At 44.6% G+C, this 14,018-nt stretch overlaps 1 protein-coding gene across 1 annotated transcript in view; it reads right to left on the reverse strand.

Moving 5' to 3' along the window:
* Positions 1-14,018, reverse strand: part of COQ8A (coenzyme Q8A) — a 42,234-nt gene that overhangs the window by 12,133 nt on the left and 16,083 nt on the right. Inside the window, exons 5-6 of the mRNA XM_058801598.1 lie at positions 7,400-7,474; positions 1,026-1,148 (exon numbers count right to left, since the gene is read on the reverse strand). Of these exons, the coding sequence (XP_058657581.1) occupies positions 1,026-1,148; positions 7,400-7,474 (198 nt within the window). The remainder of the gene's footprint in view (positions 1-1,025; positions 1,149-7,399; positions 7,475-14,018) is intronic.

Below are 14,018 nucleotides of genomic sequence, written 5' to 3' on the forward strand. Positions count from 1 at the left end.
GCATGTGGGTGGCAGCCTTTGACACAGCAGCTGATGCCTCCCACTGGGCTCTGCCAGGGGGCCATCAGCCTGGCAAACATCTAAACCAACTGATTAGCAAGTGAAATGCCAGTCAGGGCTCTCTGGGATAATGAACTGATCTTGTTTGTTTGGTAAGGCCAAAGTATTTAATACTCTACTAGATCCAGTCTCATCAGCTGATACCTACAAAAATTCAAGTAGAAGCACAAAGGAAGCAAAGTGAGTACTTCAAACACTCAGACACTTACTCAATTTCAGAAACACATTGAAAGCTATTTCCAGACAAGTCTTACAGCTATTTTTGGCTGGTTCTTTCCTTCCCTATCAGGCTGGGCAGTAAGGCAAATTGGAAAGATGCAGATAAGGTTTGAACCGAGCACACCTGCCAACTCCCTAACAGTTCAGTGCAGACACTGATGTCACTCATGCCTCCACCTGTGGTCACTGGCCTCAGAGCTCAATGGGTTAAGCAGCAGTTTGAAGTCTTCTCAGGATGGAAACAAGTGTTTTATACCTGATAAGATTATCAGCTGTACTGGCCTTCCCAGCAAAGCTTCAGTGCCCACAGAGCATGTAAACCACAATCAGGTTGCTATAATGGGAGAGTATTGTGGATATAACCTTGACCACTTTTGGTGAACAAAGAACAGGATCACATTCTTGTTGTCACCCTCCTCCTTTCTAGCAGGACACCTGCAAATAAAGTGTAATACAGCTCTGCTTGTAACACAGACACTAAAATTCACAGTGTCACCCTACTGTCAACCAATTTCAGTTACACACAATAAGGACACTGAGAGAGTGGTGGTGTCTAAGTGCATGCACCTATTTATTTCATACTGGGATTAGATGGAACTCAAACATTTCCATCACTGCTCCACGGGAGAAAGCCATTTGTTCAGAGTCTCCACATTCACTTGGCACGGCCTGATTGCAGACAGCTGACCCTGTGTCACAGCTGGCAGCCCTAAGGACAGCTGGGGACCTGTGCTAAGGACACTCACCTTGAATGCTCAGCATCTGTCCCAGCTTCAGTGCTGCTCCCCGCACCTTGCACAAGGTCCTCACGATCCTTTCTGCATTGGCCTCTGACAGGAAGGGGCTGGAATCCATCACTGCTTTCTTCCCTGAGGGAAAGGAGAGAGAGCATGAATGAAGAACACCCTTCTTCAAGCCCACATTCAACAGGAGATTTGCCCTTCCCTAGGGAAATCAAACAGGACTACCCTGAGTGCCTTCACTGCAAGCTAGGACTGAATTGTACATGTGCCTTGGGACAACTTTGACATTGTTGGCTTGAGAGTCAGGAGCAGCAAGTCACAGCCTCCCAGAATGTGCTGCTCTGCAAGCTGTCTGGTATCCTGGGTAATGCTGGTGCTTGAACTCACTGTGCCAGCCAGCACAGCCTAAAACACTGTGCAAAGGTGGCTTGAGTCCCACACCATGGGCTGCAGCACAGCCACAGCCTCAGAAGGGCAGTGGGAGTGAGCCACAGCAAAGAGGAATCCTCAAAAGCCTTGGAAGAACACTGGCACAGACCAACAGCCCTCTTCCAGCCTCTTAATGTGGAAGCTGACACAGAACAAGGCCAAAACATTCACACTCAAACACACACTCTCCTGTCCCCAAGCATGTGTAAAGCCTGATGTGTGACAGGCTCAGAGAGCTCACACAGCCATGGACACACCAGTGCCACAGTTCCAAGTATGCAACAGGGCCATTGTGTGGCATAAGAAGCACTTTAATTTATTTTATTTTTATTAAGGGAGAGGGGAAGGAGCCCTGATTCTAGTTTGTGGTCCCTTTGGGAGAAGCAGCCCAGAGCTCCCATCCAGGGTAATGCCCAGTGGAGCAGGGACAGAGGGGACAGACAGACACCACCCACCTCTCCTGCTGCCAGCCAGCCAAGCAGGAGCAAGGGCAGCCTGCAGAGCTCACATGCTGATCTTGCAGCTACATGGTTTTTAGAATATTTTAGAGGAACAGAAGACAGAACAGCTGAAGCCTCCATAAACAATAAGCAGCACCCAAAAAGGCAGAGCAGATGAAAACAGCCCTGGAGATCTCAGGCAGCAGATGGAAATGACTGGTGACTAGAGCAGCCAAAGATTCTCTCCATCTCCTGGTAGCTCTTAGACTGGCCAGGGGACAGGAGAAATAACAGACTGAAGTAGCTGCTGTCTGAACTCTGGTAGCTCCCACAACTGGGCACCATTTTCTTGAGGTGCCAAGCATGTTACTGATCTGACAGACACCCTTCAGTCCCTGCAAGCAGCTGGATTGCTTACAGAGCTTCCCTGCAGAAGTGGTTCCCCAGAACTCTGCATTGGCAGAGCACAGATGTGCAGGTACAGGCTGCTCTCCTGCCCTTCATCCCCTCTCTTTCTTTCATCTGTTTTTGGGACAGCAGCAGGATGGGAGTGCATGTGGGACATTCTCTCTACAAATCCCTGTCCTAAGTCAAGGATGCACAGGAAAAAGAGGAATAAAAACACCAGGAGTACACAGGACAGCAAGATGTGGAAAAGCAGGACAGGTCCAGAATTCACCATTTCCAGAACATTGCAATCTTCAGAACACATTTTCCTCTGGATAATGGATGTAAGGAGATTTAGAGACTGAACAGGGAGAGCTACTCAGGGCAGAAGGATCTGGCTTTACACACTTGAAAAGCTGTCTCTCAAGTGTCCTGTCAGGAAAACTGTATCCTTAGCAATGCTGAGGCAGATCCCTGTATGAGATGACACACAGGACCTAGGGAAAGTACTGAACCAAAGCTGTATTTCCCTTCACAGCACTGCACACAAAAACATCCTCCTTTGAGTCAGCAGCAGAATAAAGGGGTTAGTTAATGATTAAAGCCACATCCAGAAGCCAGTGAACCCTGAAAATTTTAACTCTTATCAGAGAAAGGGCCAAACACAGGCAGTCCCAAATCCCCTCTCTCACTGCAGTCAAGGCTCCAGGGGCAATACCTGAGCACCAGGCAGCCCAAAGCACAGGAGCAGCTCTTGCTTGTGTGCTTTGGCACAAGTGTGCCAAAGAACAAGAAGGTAACCTGGAAGCAAGAGTGAAAAGCAGTGCTGTGGCAATGGCAAGCAGAAAGAAAACAGACACAGGCTTCCAAGGCTGGGTGGAAAGGAAGTGGGGAATAAAACCCACCACAAGTTCATGGAAAAATATACCAATTTTCAGTGAGTTAACATTTCACCCAAAAGATGGCTGGCACCTTTTGGTGCCTCACATTAATTCTTCCCCATCTTTAGATCACAAAGTGGTTTCACCTGTTTCACTAGGGAAAGGAAAAAATGCAAATAGGAGTCACATACAAGCTGTGGCAACATGCCACAGAAATTAAGAGTCCTGCAGCCACAGTACCTGGGCCTTCCACAGAACAGGCAGCAGGCAGACACCCTCTCTAGAGCTTGACCCACTTTTATTTTTTTTTCCTTTCCAAATTCAGAATCAGCATGAACCTTTCTAAACTGGTGTGCAACTCACTGCTGCATCACTCCTTTGCCACCATCAAATGGAGAACTAGTGACCAAACTTTGTATTTGTTTTAGGACCATCTGCCACAGAAACTTTGGGGCAAAGGAATATTTAGGAACATGGCCTGAGCACTTGAGAGTGACAACCCAAGAATATTGCATGACTGCCTTTGATAAGAAATCCAGGCCAAGTGGCCAGATCCAGGCCAAGTGCCAGCCTGTCAGGGCTCTGTCCAGCCTGGCATTTGTGCAGAGCCTGAAGAACTGCCCAGGACAGATCATTAATAAGTGACAAAGTTGTCCTTGAACCCAGTCTCTATACTTGTAACAGCAGCTGTTTATTTGGGCACTCTCATTTTAATTCCTGGGAATTTATTCTGCTTTCCCATACCCACCCTGTGTGGGCCTTCTACTGTATTTACATACAAGTGTGTATTTACATACAAACTTTAAATACTGAGGCCTGCCATCAAGGTCACCAGTGACAGAGGAGGTTTTCAGTCTAACAGGAGAATTCAAACTGGAAATCAAGTCAGTCATCCTCTTTTTTACAAGATAAGATGAGCCAAACCACTTAAAGATGGCAGCATTAGGGCCTTAAGCATTATTTTAAAAAAAACCAAACCAAACCAAAAAAACTCCAAAAACCTGCATCTACTTACAAGAATTTGGCAGCAGAATGAATTTATGTCCAGGACATCAGGCTTGGACAGAAAAGGAAGAAATTCAGCAATTCTTGCACCAGGCATAGTTGTTCTAGGCTATGTCCCTAAGAAATGAATTGTTTATGGAAAAAGAGACAATCCAATACTAAACAAAGATGGGGAAGCTGAGCAGGAAAAAACAGATCAGCACTAGCACAATTGCTAGAGAATGTGCAGGAGAGTAGGAATTTGCAGTCCCTCTGATAACAGCAATGGAAAGAAGAAGTACAAGCTGTGCTATCAGGGTCATGTGTAGCTCAGGAGTGTCTGGCAGAGGGGTTGGGACTAAAGGACCAGTGTTTCTAACTCAATTTTAAAGGTGTAAAGACATTTTAATTTGTACTGTCTAGCCAAGAGGAGAGCAACCAAGTGAAAACTCTTCCTCATTACTCCAGGATGCCAGTGAGAGTGTGAAATTCTTAGGCATGCCTTTGGGGATACACACACAGCCCACTTGTTTAAGTCTGGAGTGCCAAGAAGTTCCTATTAATATTGCAGCAGCAGGGAGAGAAATCACATCCTCCAGCAGCTTCCCAGGAACAGGACAATATGTCATTCTCAAAAGAGGTCTCAGCACAAACTCATGGTGCTAGCAGCCACAAAACTTGGGAACAAATGCCTCAAGCTGAAATCAGGAAAGGGGTGCAGAGGTATTTTTAAAGAAATGTGAGATACTTGTGAGTTTTTCCCCAAGAACAGCTCAGGCTGGTACTGTCAGAAAAACAGTAAGAAAATGGAATCTTGGACTCCCACTGTGTACCCACCTCTCCTCTGCTGTGCATTTCTGCAGGAGAGAGCCCATGGAGAGAGCTCTCATTCATGGAGCCTTACCCACCACTAAAATACTGTGGAAAACACATCCAGGGACACCAGCTAGAGGTGCAGCTGAGTCACCTGGAAACCTTCCTGTGGCTTCTGCCTGAGAAGCTCCAGAAGAGTACAATGATGGAAATGTTTCACTTTTGCCTCACCTCCACACTTGCTGCTCTTGGCCCATTCTCAGTTCCATTATTGACATTACCCTACAGCACAACCACGGCTCCAAGATCTTATCTAAGCAGACTTGACAGCAAGATGGGAAGCAACAAGGAAAGGCAAACAAACACCTAAAAATAAAAGCCAGGTCATGTTCTTATTCCCTGCCTAGCACTGAAGTTGGCAGTTCTCATGGCTGCCTTTTTTAAACAAGGTTTATTCAAGAAAATCACTCTTCCTAAAGCAAGATTCAAGACTGTAGAGCAGGCTTATGACAGAGAAAAATAGCAGTTTCCCCATCAAGAAGATAAAAGATAAAAAGTTTAAACTTGTTGCTTTATTGCAAGGAGAAAGTGTCTTTTGCCCTCTAAATAATAAAAAAAATAAAACTAATCCTTCTCATGCTGGAAGAGAGGAAAAAAGCTCATGTTATTCCCTCAAACTTCAGAGCTCTGCAAGCTCATGTTTTCATTTAGGGTGTGCCTAATTAGAAAACACTCTGGCAAGCAGAGAAATACCAACAGTTGTGCAATTCCACCTCTGTCAAAAGCAACACAAATCATCAGCTTCCAACAGGTATCAACAACCTGTCAAACGTGCCAGGTGCTGAAGCAAAAGGCCTTCAAGGATTCTCTCCAGGATGAGCTGTGTTTGCCTGAGTGCATGTTTTTAAATCAAAGCAAAGAAACCCTCCCATCCTCAAACACCTCAGAGAGAAACAAGAACTCTGTGCCAAGGATCCTTTTTCTCTGCTGGTCTGCTCTGTATTGCCTTGCTGTTAATATTTGCATTTTGGTATTCTAAATACAAGCAGAGTCATAGGTTGTCCACAACCCCTGCCTCTCACTACTGGGAATGTGTTTCATATCCTGAAGTGTTGTTTTATGGTTTGGGAATTTATTCTGGTTGGGATTTTTTTGTTCAGTTGCTTTGTTTTTTCAGTGTTTTGCCCCCCCCCCTTCCAAATTTCTTCATTTTTCAGCCACTCCAGCACCTCCTGGAGTGAACCTCTCCTGAAAGAGAGGTTCAGTTTCCATCCTTCTTCCACCCCTAAAGATGAGCAGGGTGAAGACAGAAACTGAATTAGAGTAGACAGAACTGAATTAGAGTAGAATTACAAGGACAGAACTGAATTAGAGTAGAATTACAAGGACCTAGCAGTTGTCATTATCTGAAAGTAATGCTTCTGAACCAGGAACAATTTGCCTTCATTTTTATTTCCATCTACAAGTATTTCAACCTTTCACCAGCTCACTCCAGTCACTGGAAGTAACCCAAACACACAACCACACCAGGCAAAGCAGAGAGACCAGCTGGAGACCAAACAGCCTGCAGCAACCCTAACAGACCTTGACATTCTGCAGTGTCCCACCAAAGCTTCTTCTGGATAACAAACAAGTGAATGGAACCACAAACTTCAGAGTAATCTCATGTTTTCTGGAGAACAACACCTGAATTTTCTATGCCCTAAAGCACTCACACACAGACCCCCCACAATATTTAACCAACACACATGCTTAGAAGAAAGCCACCACAACATGATCAGGTACAACTTAGGAACATTTTACCTCCAATTTCACATAAGCTGGAAAAGAAGGAAGATCAGGTCAATTTGCACAGCACAGCCTTTTGCATGTTATGAGAATCCTTTAGAAGGCAGCACAAGACAGATGTTGGAAAAAGAGAATTCCCATTTAACAGGAGCATAAAGTGCTTTGTCTCTCTTACAAGAGAACAGCCATCCTCCAAGTTCCTCCTAGGCAGAACATCCTTTCATTTCAAACAGACTGCAACCACTAACAACATTTTCAGATACAGAGGCTCACGTAAAGTTTCTGTACTGATAGAAATGCATTGTTTCACTGAACAGTTTAAAAAGAATTGTTAAGACAATCCAAGAATGGGCACAGGGATAGTACTGAACCTCAGGGAAAGTAAAGCTGTACAAACTGTGCTGGCACAAACACATTCTCTGGAATATTCCTCTGACCTCTGTCCATGCAGTGAAGCTGTGGTGTACTGAGATGGGAGAAGAGCCAAGAGATGAAGAATAATATTGAAAATAAAAGAAATACTCATATCCCGTTATTCTGTCTCACTACCCAGCCTTCAAAAGAATACAAATTTTACAAATGCAGGTAAACTGTGTCTAGAAATAAAATAAAGAGGAAGATAGAAAGAAAATGGAAGGAGATGGAAATGGCTTACCACTGCGTTCCTCAGGTCTTAGGCTCTTCTTTGCCACTTCTGCCAGGGCCCCAATGCCAAGACCAACAGCCAGTCCTTTAAAATAACAAGAAAAAGACTCAAGTCAGAATGAAAAAACCTTCCAAGCCACATACAGAAGCAATTTTGGTAATGAACTTTAAGGCACACATTCAAATGCACAACAGCTCTATCAGAACATTCTGGCCTTTGCAATGGAGCCATCTTCACTGGACACTGAAGAGTTTTCTCCTGCACTTTCTCAGCCCAGCATGCCAGCCAGGAATCATAGGCTAGGCCAGTCTGGGACATCTGGCTTTTATAAAGCATGTCACAAGTGTTACTCAGAGCTTGGTGCTCTGGCTGATGTCCTGCTGCAGACTCCAATCATGGAGTTTAAAAAAAGGGAAGAAAAAGAAGCCAAAACTCTCACAAACATGGTTCTCAAAGTACAACTCTCAAGAAGGAACAGAATCCCTCTCACTGCCCATTGTGCCACAACAGCAGGAGGAAAAGCATCATTTAGGATGAAGCCACAGCCAACAGAGTGTGAAGTTGTGCAACCTTGCTGTCCAACTTTAGGTTTAATTGTGCTCATTAGCTGTCTCTTCCTTCCCTGAGCTCATTTACTGTGATGAACAGAAACGTGTTTTACCCCAAGGCTCACCTTACACCAGCGGTGTTGCAACCTGCAGTGCAAGGAGCTGGGTGGGGAGCAATCCCACACAGCAGTAAAACCAGGAGACAAAACACAGCACTGCCCATGCACTATCAGTGAACTGCAGGGAGGTTCCACAGCCACAGGTTACAGGAGAACAAAAGCAGCATTATCTGCCTCTGCTAACCACAGCAAAGGCACCCAAGAGTAAATGAGGCACAGATCTGATCATACAACCAAAGGTCTCACTGCTTTCCCAATATCAAAATATTTTTCTGGATAATAAATGTCGTGGGCAATCAGAACAGATGGTGCTGCTCCAATCTCCTCAGCAGTGGTGCATCCTGCTGTGCTCTGCTCCCACACTGCTGACAGAACTGGGTGCACCTGCTTTCCAAGCACCTCAAGCCCTCCTTAAGGCACTGCTGGAAAACCTCCCAGGTAAAAGAACCAGGGAGCAAAGTCAGCACAATGAAGGAAGCAGAGCTGTCCAGCACGTGGCACTTTGCACGTGTGCAGGAAGAACCACATGCACAAGTTTTGTAGACTCAAGTGAGCAAGCCTGGCCACAAACAAGGTGACCCTGATCCTGCACTGGAGCTTTTCCTCTCTCCCACCAGGCAATCACAACTCCCCCACTCCCTTGTATAGTTTGTCTGCCTCACAAGCAGCTCCATTTTAATCTTACAGACTGCATGCACTGGGGCCAGAGAATCCTGCATAAGGTGAAGCACAAGAGGCATCAATGACATTACAAGGTGGTTGGGGTTTGGGTTTTTCGTTGGTTTTTTTTTGGCAGAAAATTTCTATATTTTCTGCAAGTTTTCCTATGGAGTCACAGCACTGAAGGAAGTCTGATGTTAGTAACTATCTTGTGTAAACCCTTCAATTGTGGCAAACCGTGCATCACCAATTAACAAGTGTTTTGCACCAGAAATCCAGATATTTTATTAGCTAAACAAGGTGAGAAAAATACCCCTAGGCTTCACAGAAAACAAGCAAAAAGGTTTTTCAAACACAGCATAAACACCTACTAAAATGCTGATACATAATTATTTCCAGTCAGATCCCACATACGAGACAGTACCTTGGAGCAGGCAGCACCAAGAGTCAGATAGGAAGCCAATAAATACATCTCATCAATAAGATGTGATTTTCTAGACTAAATACCACTCACAGAACATCTCTGTTGGCCTTGATCCCACTTTTACCACCTCCACAACAATGCTCCCCACCATAAATCAGCTTGATCATTATCAGAGTTAGACTGAACTGACTGGCAGTAATTGGTTTCAGAAAAAAAAAAATCACAATCTTCTTCTGTAGGCTCTATGTTCAATGTCTAAAATTAAAAATTACCAGATTTACTTCCTGGACATAAAATAAAACATATCAGAAGTTTCTAATCTCTTCATCATTAAGACACAAACCACTTCAAAGGTAAATGAAAATCTAGGAACCAGATTCTACTCTGTCATGCAGAATAAAGCTGAAGAAGTTACAACTTGTTTAAAGGCAGCTTGGGTTTACATCAGTGTGGGCAAGATCAGACTACAAATGAATGTATCTTCTCATAAATGTGCACAGCTAAGCATCTGTACTAATACTTTAGACTGCACTAGAAAAAGAGTTGCTTTTTCAATAGGTGCTCTTGCAACTTCCTCACTGCTCACTCTGTCCAATTTCCAAAAAAAATGAACCCAAATCACCAATCAACAACAGTTTTAGATAAACTAAATAAAGTCAGGCAAAAACAAGTGCATGGTTAAACAGCTGCTAAGCTTTAAATATCTGAAGTTTAAACAAAGGCTTCAAGCATCTTCAGACTACAATCACAGTGTTTGCTGCTGCTTAGCAGTCAAGCTTGCACAGAAGGAGGCTGTAAGGGTGGATGTTTGGGGCTGAGGTGCTTGCCTTCCCAAGGAGCTACTCCAGATGCTGAGGTGCTGCTTCCCAGGAGTACAGGACATCTGCCTGCCAGCTGGGAGCCATGAATGAACTCCTCTGGCTGCTTTGCTTGAACATGGAGCTTGCTTTGCTTCCCCTCTGGAACTGTCTTTATGTCAGCTCCCAAGTTTTTGCTCTTTCCTGTTCCTTCCCTGCAGTGGGAGGAAATGAGGAAGCAGCTCTGTGGGGCTGAGCTGCTGCTGTTCACCTGTTACCAGGCACAAATCACCCTCCAAAGAACCTGCAGTGCTCCAGAAGCTCCTTTGGGTCACTAATCTACTTGCACAGGACACTCCTGATGTCCTTCACTTCCCTTGTCTGCAAGAGGTGTATTTCCTCCAAGATTATTCATTCTGGGACACTTCTCAGCAGTGCTCAATAGGCATTGAAAAAATAATATCCTTAAGTACCTCTATAAAGTCATTCTCCTGCATTTTGCACTTCATGCAGATTATTTCAGGCCTGGAAAATGCCCCTTGGTTCTATACCAGCAGAGTGGCTCTCAGAATATTTTCCAGGCATCTGCAGCATCTGGTACACTTCAAACCAAGCCTATCAAGGGATGATGTGGAACCAGTTTTGTTCAGGGCAAAGCCTCCTGCTCAGCAGCTGAGACAACAAAAACACAGGAGCTGAATGGGCTGTTCTCACTGCTCAGCCTGCCAAGCACAGGGTGGGAGCAAGAGCCTCACCTGGAGCAGCTGTGCCCTGGTTTTGGTCAGGTAAAACACCACAATCACCACACAGCACACACTGAGAGCTCCTCAGCTGGACAGGGCAATGAAGAATATAATGCAAGGCTCATAGGTCAGGATAAGGACAGGGAGATCACTCAGCAATCACCATCACAGAGAAAACAGACTCCACCTGGGGAAATGAGCTCAGTTTATTACCAATCAAATCAGCGTGGGATAATGAGAAATTAATACTAAATCATAAAAGACATTCCTTCTACTCCTCTGTCAGATTTGCAAGGTGCCCTCGAGCAGGAAGAATGATGTGCAGAACTCCAGCTTCTGGGAATGACTGGCATCTGACTCCATGATATCAGAAAGCTAATTAATTACTTTATTATATTATAATGTAACTATGTTACACTATATCACACTAACAAGAACTATCACTAACTAACTCAAAAACTTGTGACTCTCTGCCTGAGAGTCCTGACACCCACACGTGGATCCAACTGGTCAGTGAATCCAAACACCCTCACCAGAATCCAATCCAGCAATCACCTTGGGTAAACAATCTCCAGAACACATTCCACATGGGCACAAACACAGGAGCAGCAGATGAGATAAGAATTGTTTTGATCATTCTTTTCTCTGCTTCTCTCAGGAGAACTCTGAGAAAGTGAAATCTCTGTTCAGAGGGCATGTGAATAACACACTCCTCCCTTCTTCCCGAGTTTAACTTCACTCCTGAATTCTGCTCCTCCCTCCTCAGGGAGAGAACTCCTCACTCTGCCCTGCTCCAGTGTGGGGTGCCTCCCACAGGAGACAGTTCTCCACAAACTTCTCCAATAGTCCTCCTCTCCATGGGCTGCAGTTCCTCACAGCCTGCACAGACCCAGCACAGGGTGCAATCCTGCAGGGGCACAAGTCCTGCCAGCAATCCTGCTCCTGTGGGGGCTTCACAGCTTCCCTCAAGCATCCATCTGTTCCCTGGGGCTCCTCCATGGGCTGCAGGTGGAATTCCTTCACTGTGGCCCTCCATGGGCTGCAGGGACACAGCTGCCTCACCATGGCCTTCACCACAGGCTGCCAGGGAATCTCAGCTGCAGCACCTGCAGCACCTTCTCCACCTCCTCCTTCCCTGACCTCGGTGCCTGCAGGGCTGTTTCTCTCACTCCTCTCTCCAGCTGCATTTTTTTCTGGATTTTTTCCTCCCTTCTTAACTCTTATCCCAGAGGCTCTGCCACCACTGCTGATGGCCTTGGCTTGGAGCCCCCTTGGAGCTGGACACGGGGGAAGTTTCTGGAAGCTTCTCCCTGCAGCCAAACCTTGACAAGCAAACCCAATCCACTTACCACTCACAGCTGTCAGGTCTGTATATACTTTACTAACACACCTCAACAGAGTAGGTTTTTGCTTTTTTTGTTTTCAAAATTGTTATAAATCACATTAAATCTAGGCTTCACCACAAGCTTCCTGAATTTTCTTTATTGCAAAAGAATCTTATTATATCATTAAAATAATAAACTTAGAAACCAGGAATATGATGAAGGGAGACAGGAACAGCTTAGAAAAGTCAAATAAGGCAAGGAAGGGAGAATGGAAATATAAAAAAAAAATCAAGAACTGAGTAGTGGAACTGATGACCCATCAGGCTACAAAACAAGCATGGAACAAAAAAAAACTGCAGAAAAATCTGTTTTGTCAATTACAATCCTGGGAAGAATAAATAAATAAAAATCAAGGATGCTATTTAGTACTATAAATACACCTACCAGCAGTCACTCTGGCTGCTGCAAGAAGCAAACAAAAATACATATAAAGGACTAGGAAGTTCAGGAGAGAATCTTGTGCTGATCACAGAGCAATATTAGCTCAGTATTACAGGCAAGTCTTGGAAAACATCATCTTCAATCCTTCCAGTAAAATGTTCTTTGCCCACAGAAGAGGTGAGAAGCCAGGCAAACTCAGCAGTCCAAGTATTTCTGCCTCCTGTTGCTAATTTGTCCATCACTCACCAGAGTGTCCTGACATCATGGCTGAGACACAGCTGACCACTCCTATAACACTGGAGGGGATGAAAGAAAACTTGGAAAGACAGGAGGAGGAATGGGATCATGCCAACAGCATGGGAATTCAGCTATCTGAACCCCAGAACAGTTATATGAACTCTGGTTTTGACCTATTCAACATCCTATCCAACATTAAAATAATACTGTTCTAATATAGAAATAAAGGGGAGAAGTTGACTTTATTAAAAAAAGCAATCAAATGCTAGTTTGACTGGTGTGGAGATTGTAGAAGAAGAATCCACCTCAACCACTTTATTTCCCAGAATGATTTCTTGGGGTCTTTAATTGAAGATGGCATCCCAAAGCACACAAGAAAATTCCCCCACAAAAAGTTTCCTTGCTTTGAGCCACATTCCCTCACAGACATGGAGCAGCCTCCTGCCCTTAGTTATTTTTAAGGCAATGTGAGGAGCCAGGCAGCAGAGCAGGAATAATCACCCCCCACCTCTGCCATTCCTTGGCTGATTCTCATCATTTCAATGCTCTAGGAAGTGAGGACACAGCTGGCTCACTAATATCCCACAGGTTAACAGTGATGTTTCCTGCAATATTTCTTCATCCTCCCCCATCCAACCTGGCCTTCAACACCTCCAGAGATGGGATATTCCCAATTTCTCTGGGCAGGCTGTGCCAGTGCCTCACCACCCTCTGAATAAAGGATTTATTCCCTTATAACTAATAACCTTTATAACTAATCTGAGCCTGCCCTCTGTCAGTTTAAAGCTATTATCCCTCATCCTGTTACCAGAGGTCCTTGTAAAAAGTCCCAAAATAATACCAAGGGATATCTTAAACTGAAATAAATTACCTATGGACCACATCTGTTGTTTGCTAAACCACTGTACTGACAGTACTGTTTCTCTTTGCTGTTGCAAATTAAAATTCAGAGGGAAAGATAAGCAATGAATGCTAACATGAGATTGCAGAGACCAGAGAATCTGAACAATTTCTGCACAAGAATTCTCCCCCAGCAGCCCTCTAAAAGCAAGCACTCTCTCTTGCCAGCCATTTTACTCATATGAAGCAGACAACTGGAGGAGAGTAGCAAGACCAAAAAAAAATAAATGACACAGATGTCTGGAGATGCTGCTTATGAGCAATCTCTTTCTTTCCTACTCTCCCTTAGTGGTTTTGGTCTGATGGGGCTGTTTGTTTTGGTTTTTACCTTGAGGTTAGGAGAAGACAGGTTATACTTCCCCTGGAAGATGAGTTAGCCTTCCCTCCCACAACAGCCTTGGGTGCCAAAACATAAAAGCAACAGCACTGGAACC

Source organism: Ammospiza caudacuta, chromosome 3, assembly GCF_027887145.1.
Source record: "Ammospiza caudacuta isolate bAmmCau1 chromosome 3, bAmmCau1.pri, whole genome shotgun sequence".
Lineage (NCBI taxonomy): Eukaryota > Metazoa > Chordata > Aves > Passeriformes > Passerellidae > Ammospiza > Ammospiza caudacuta.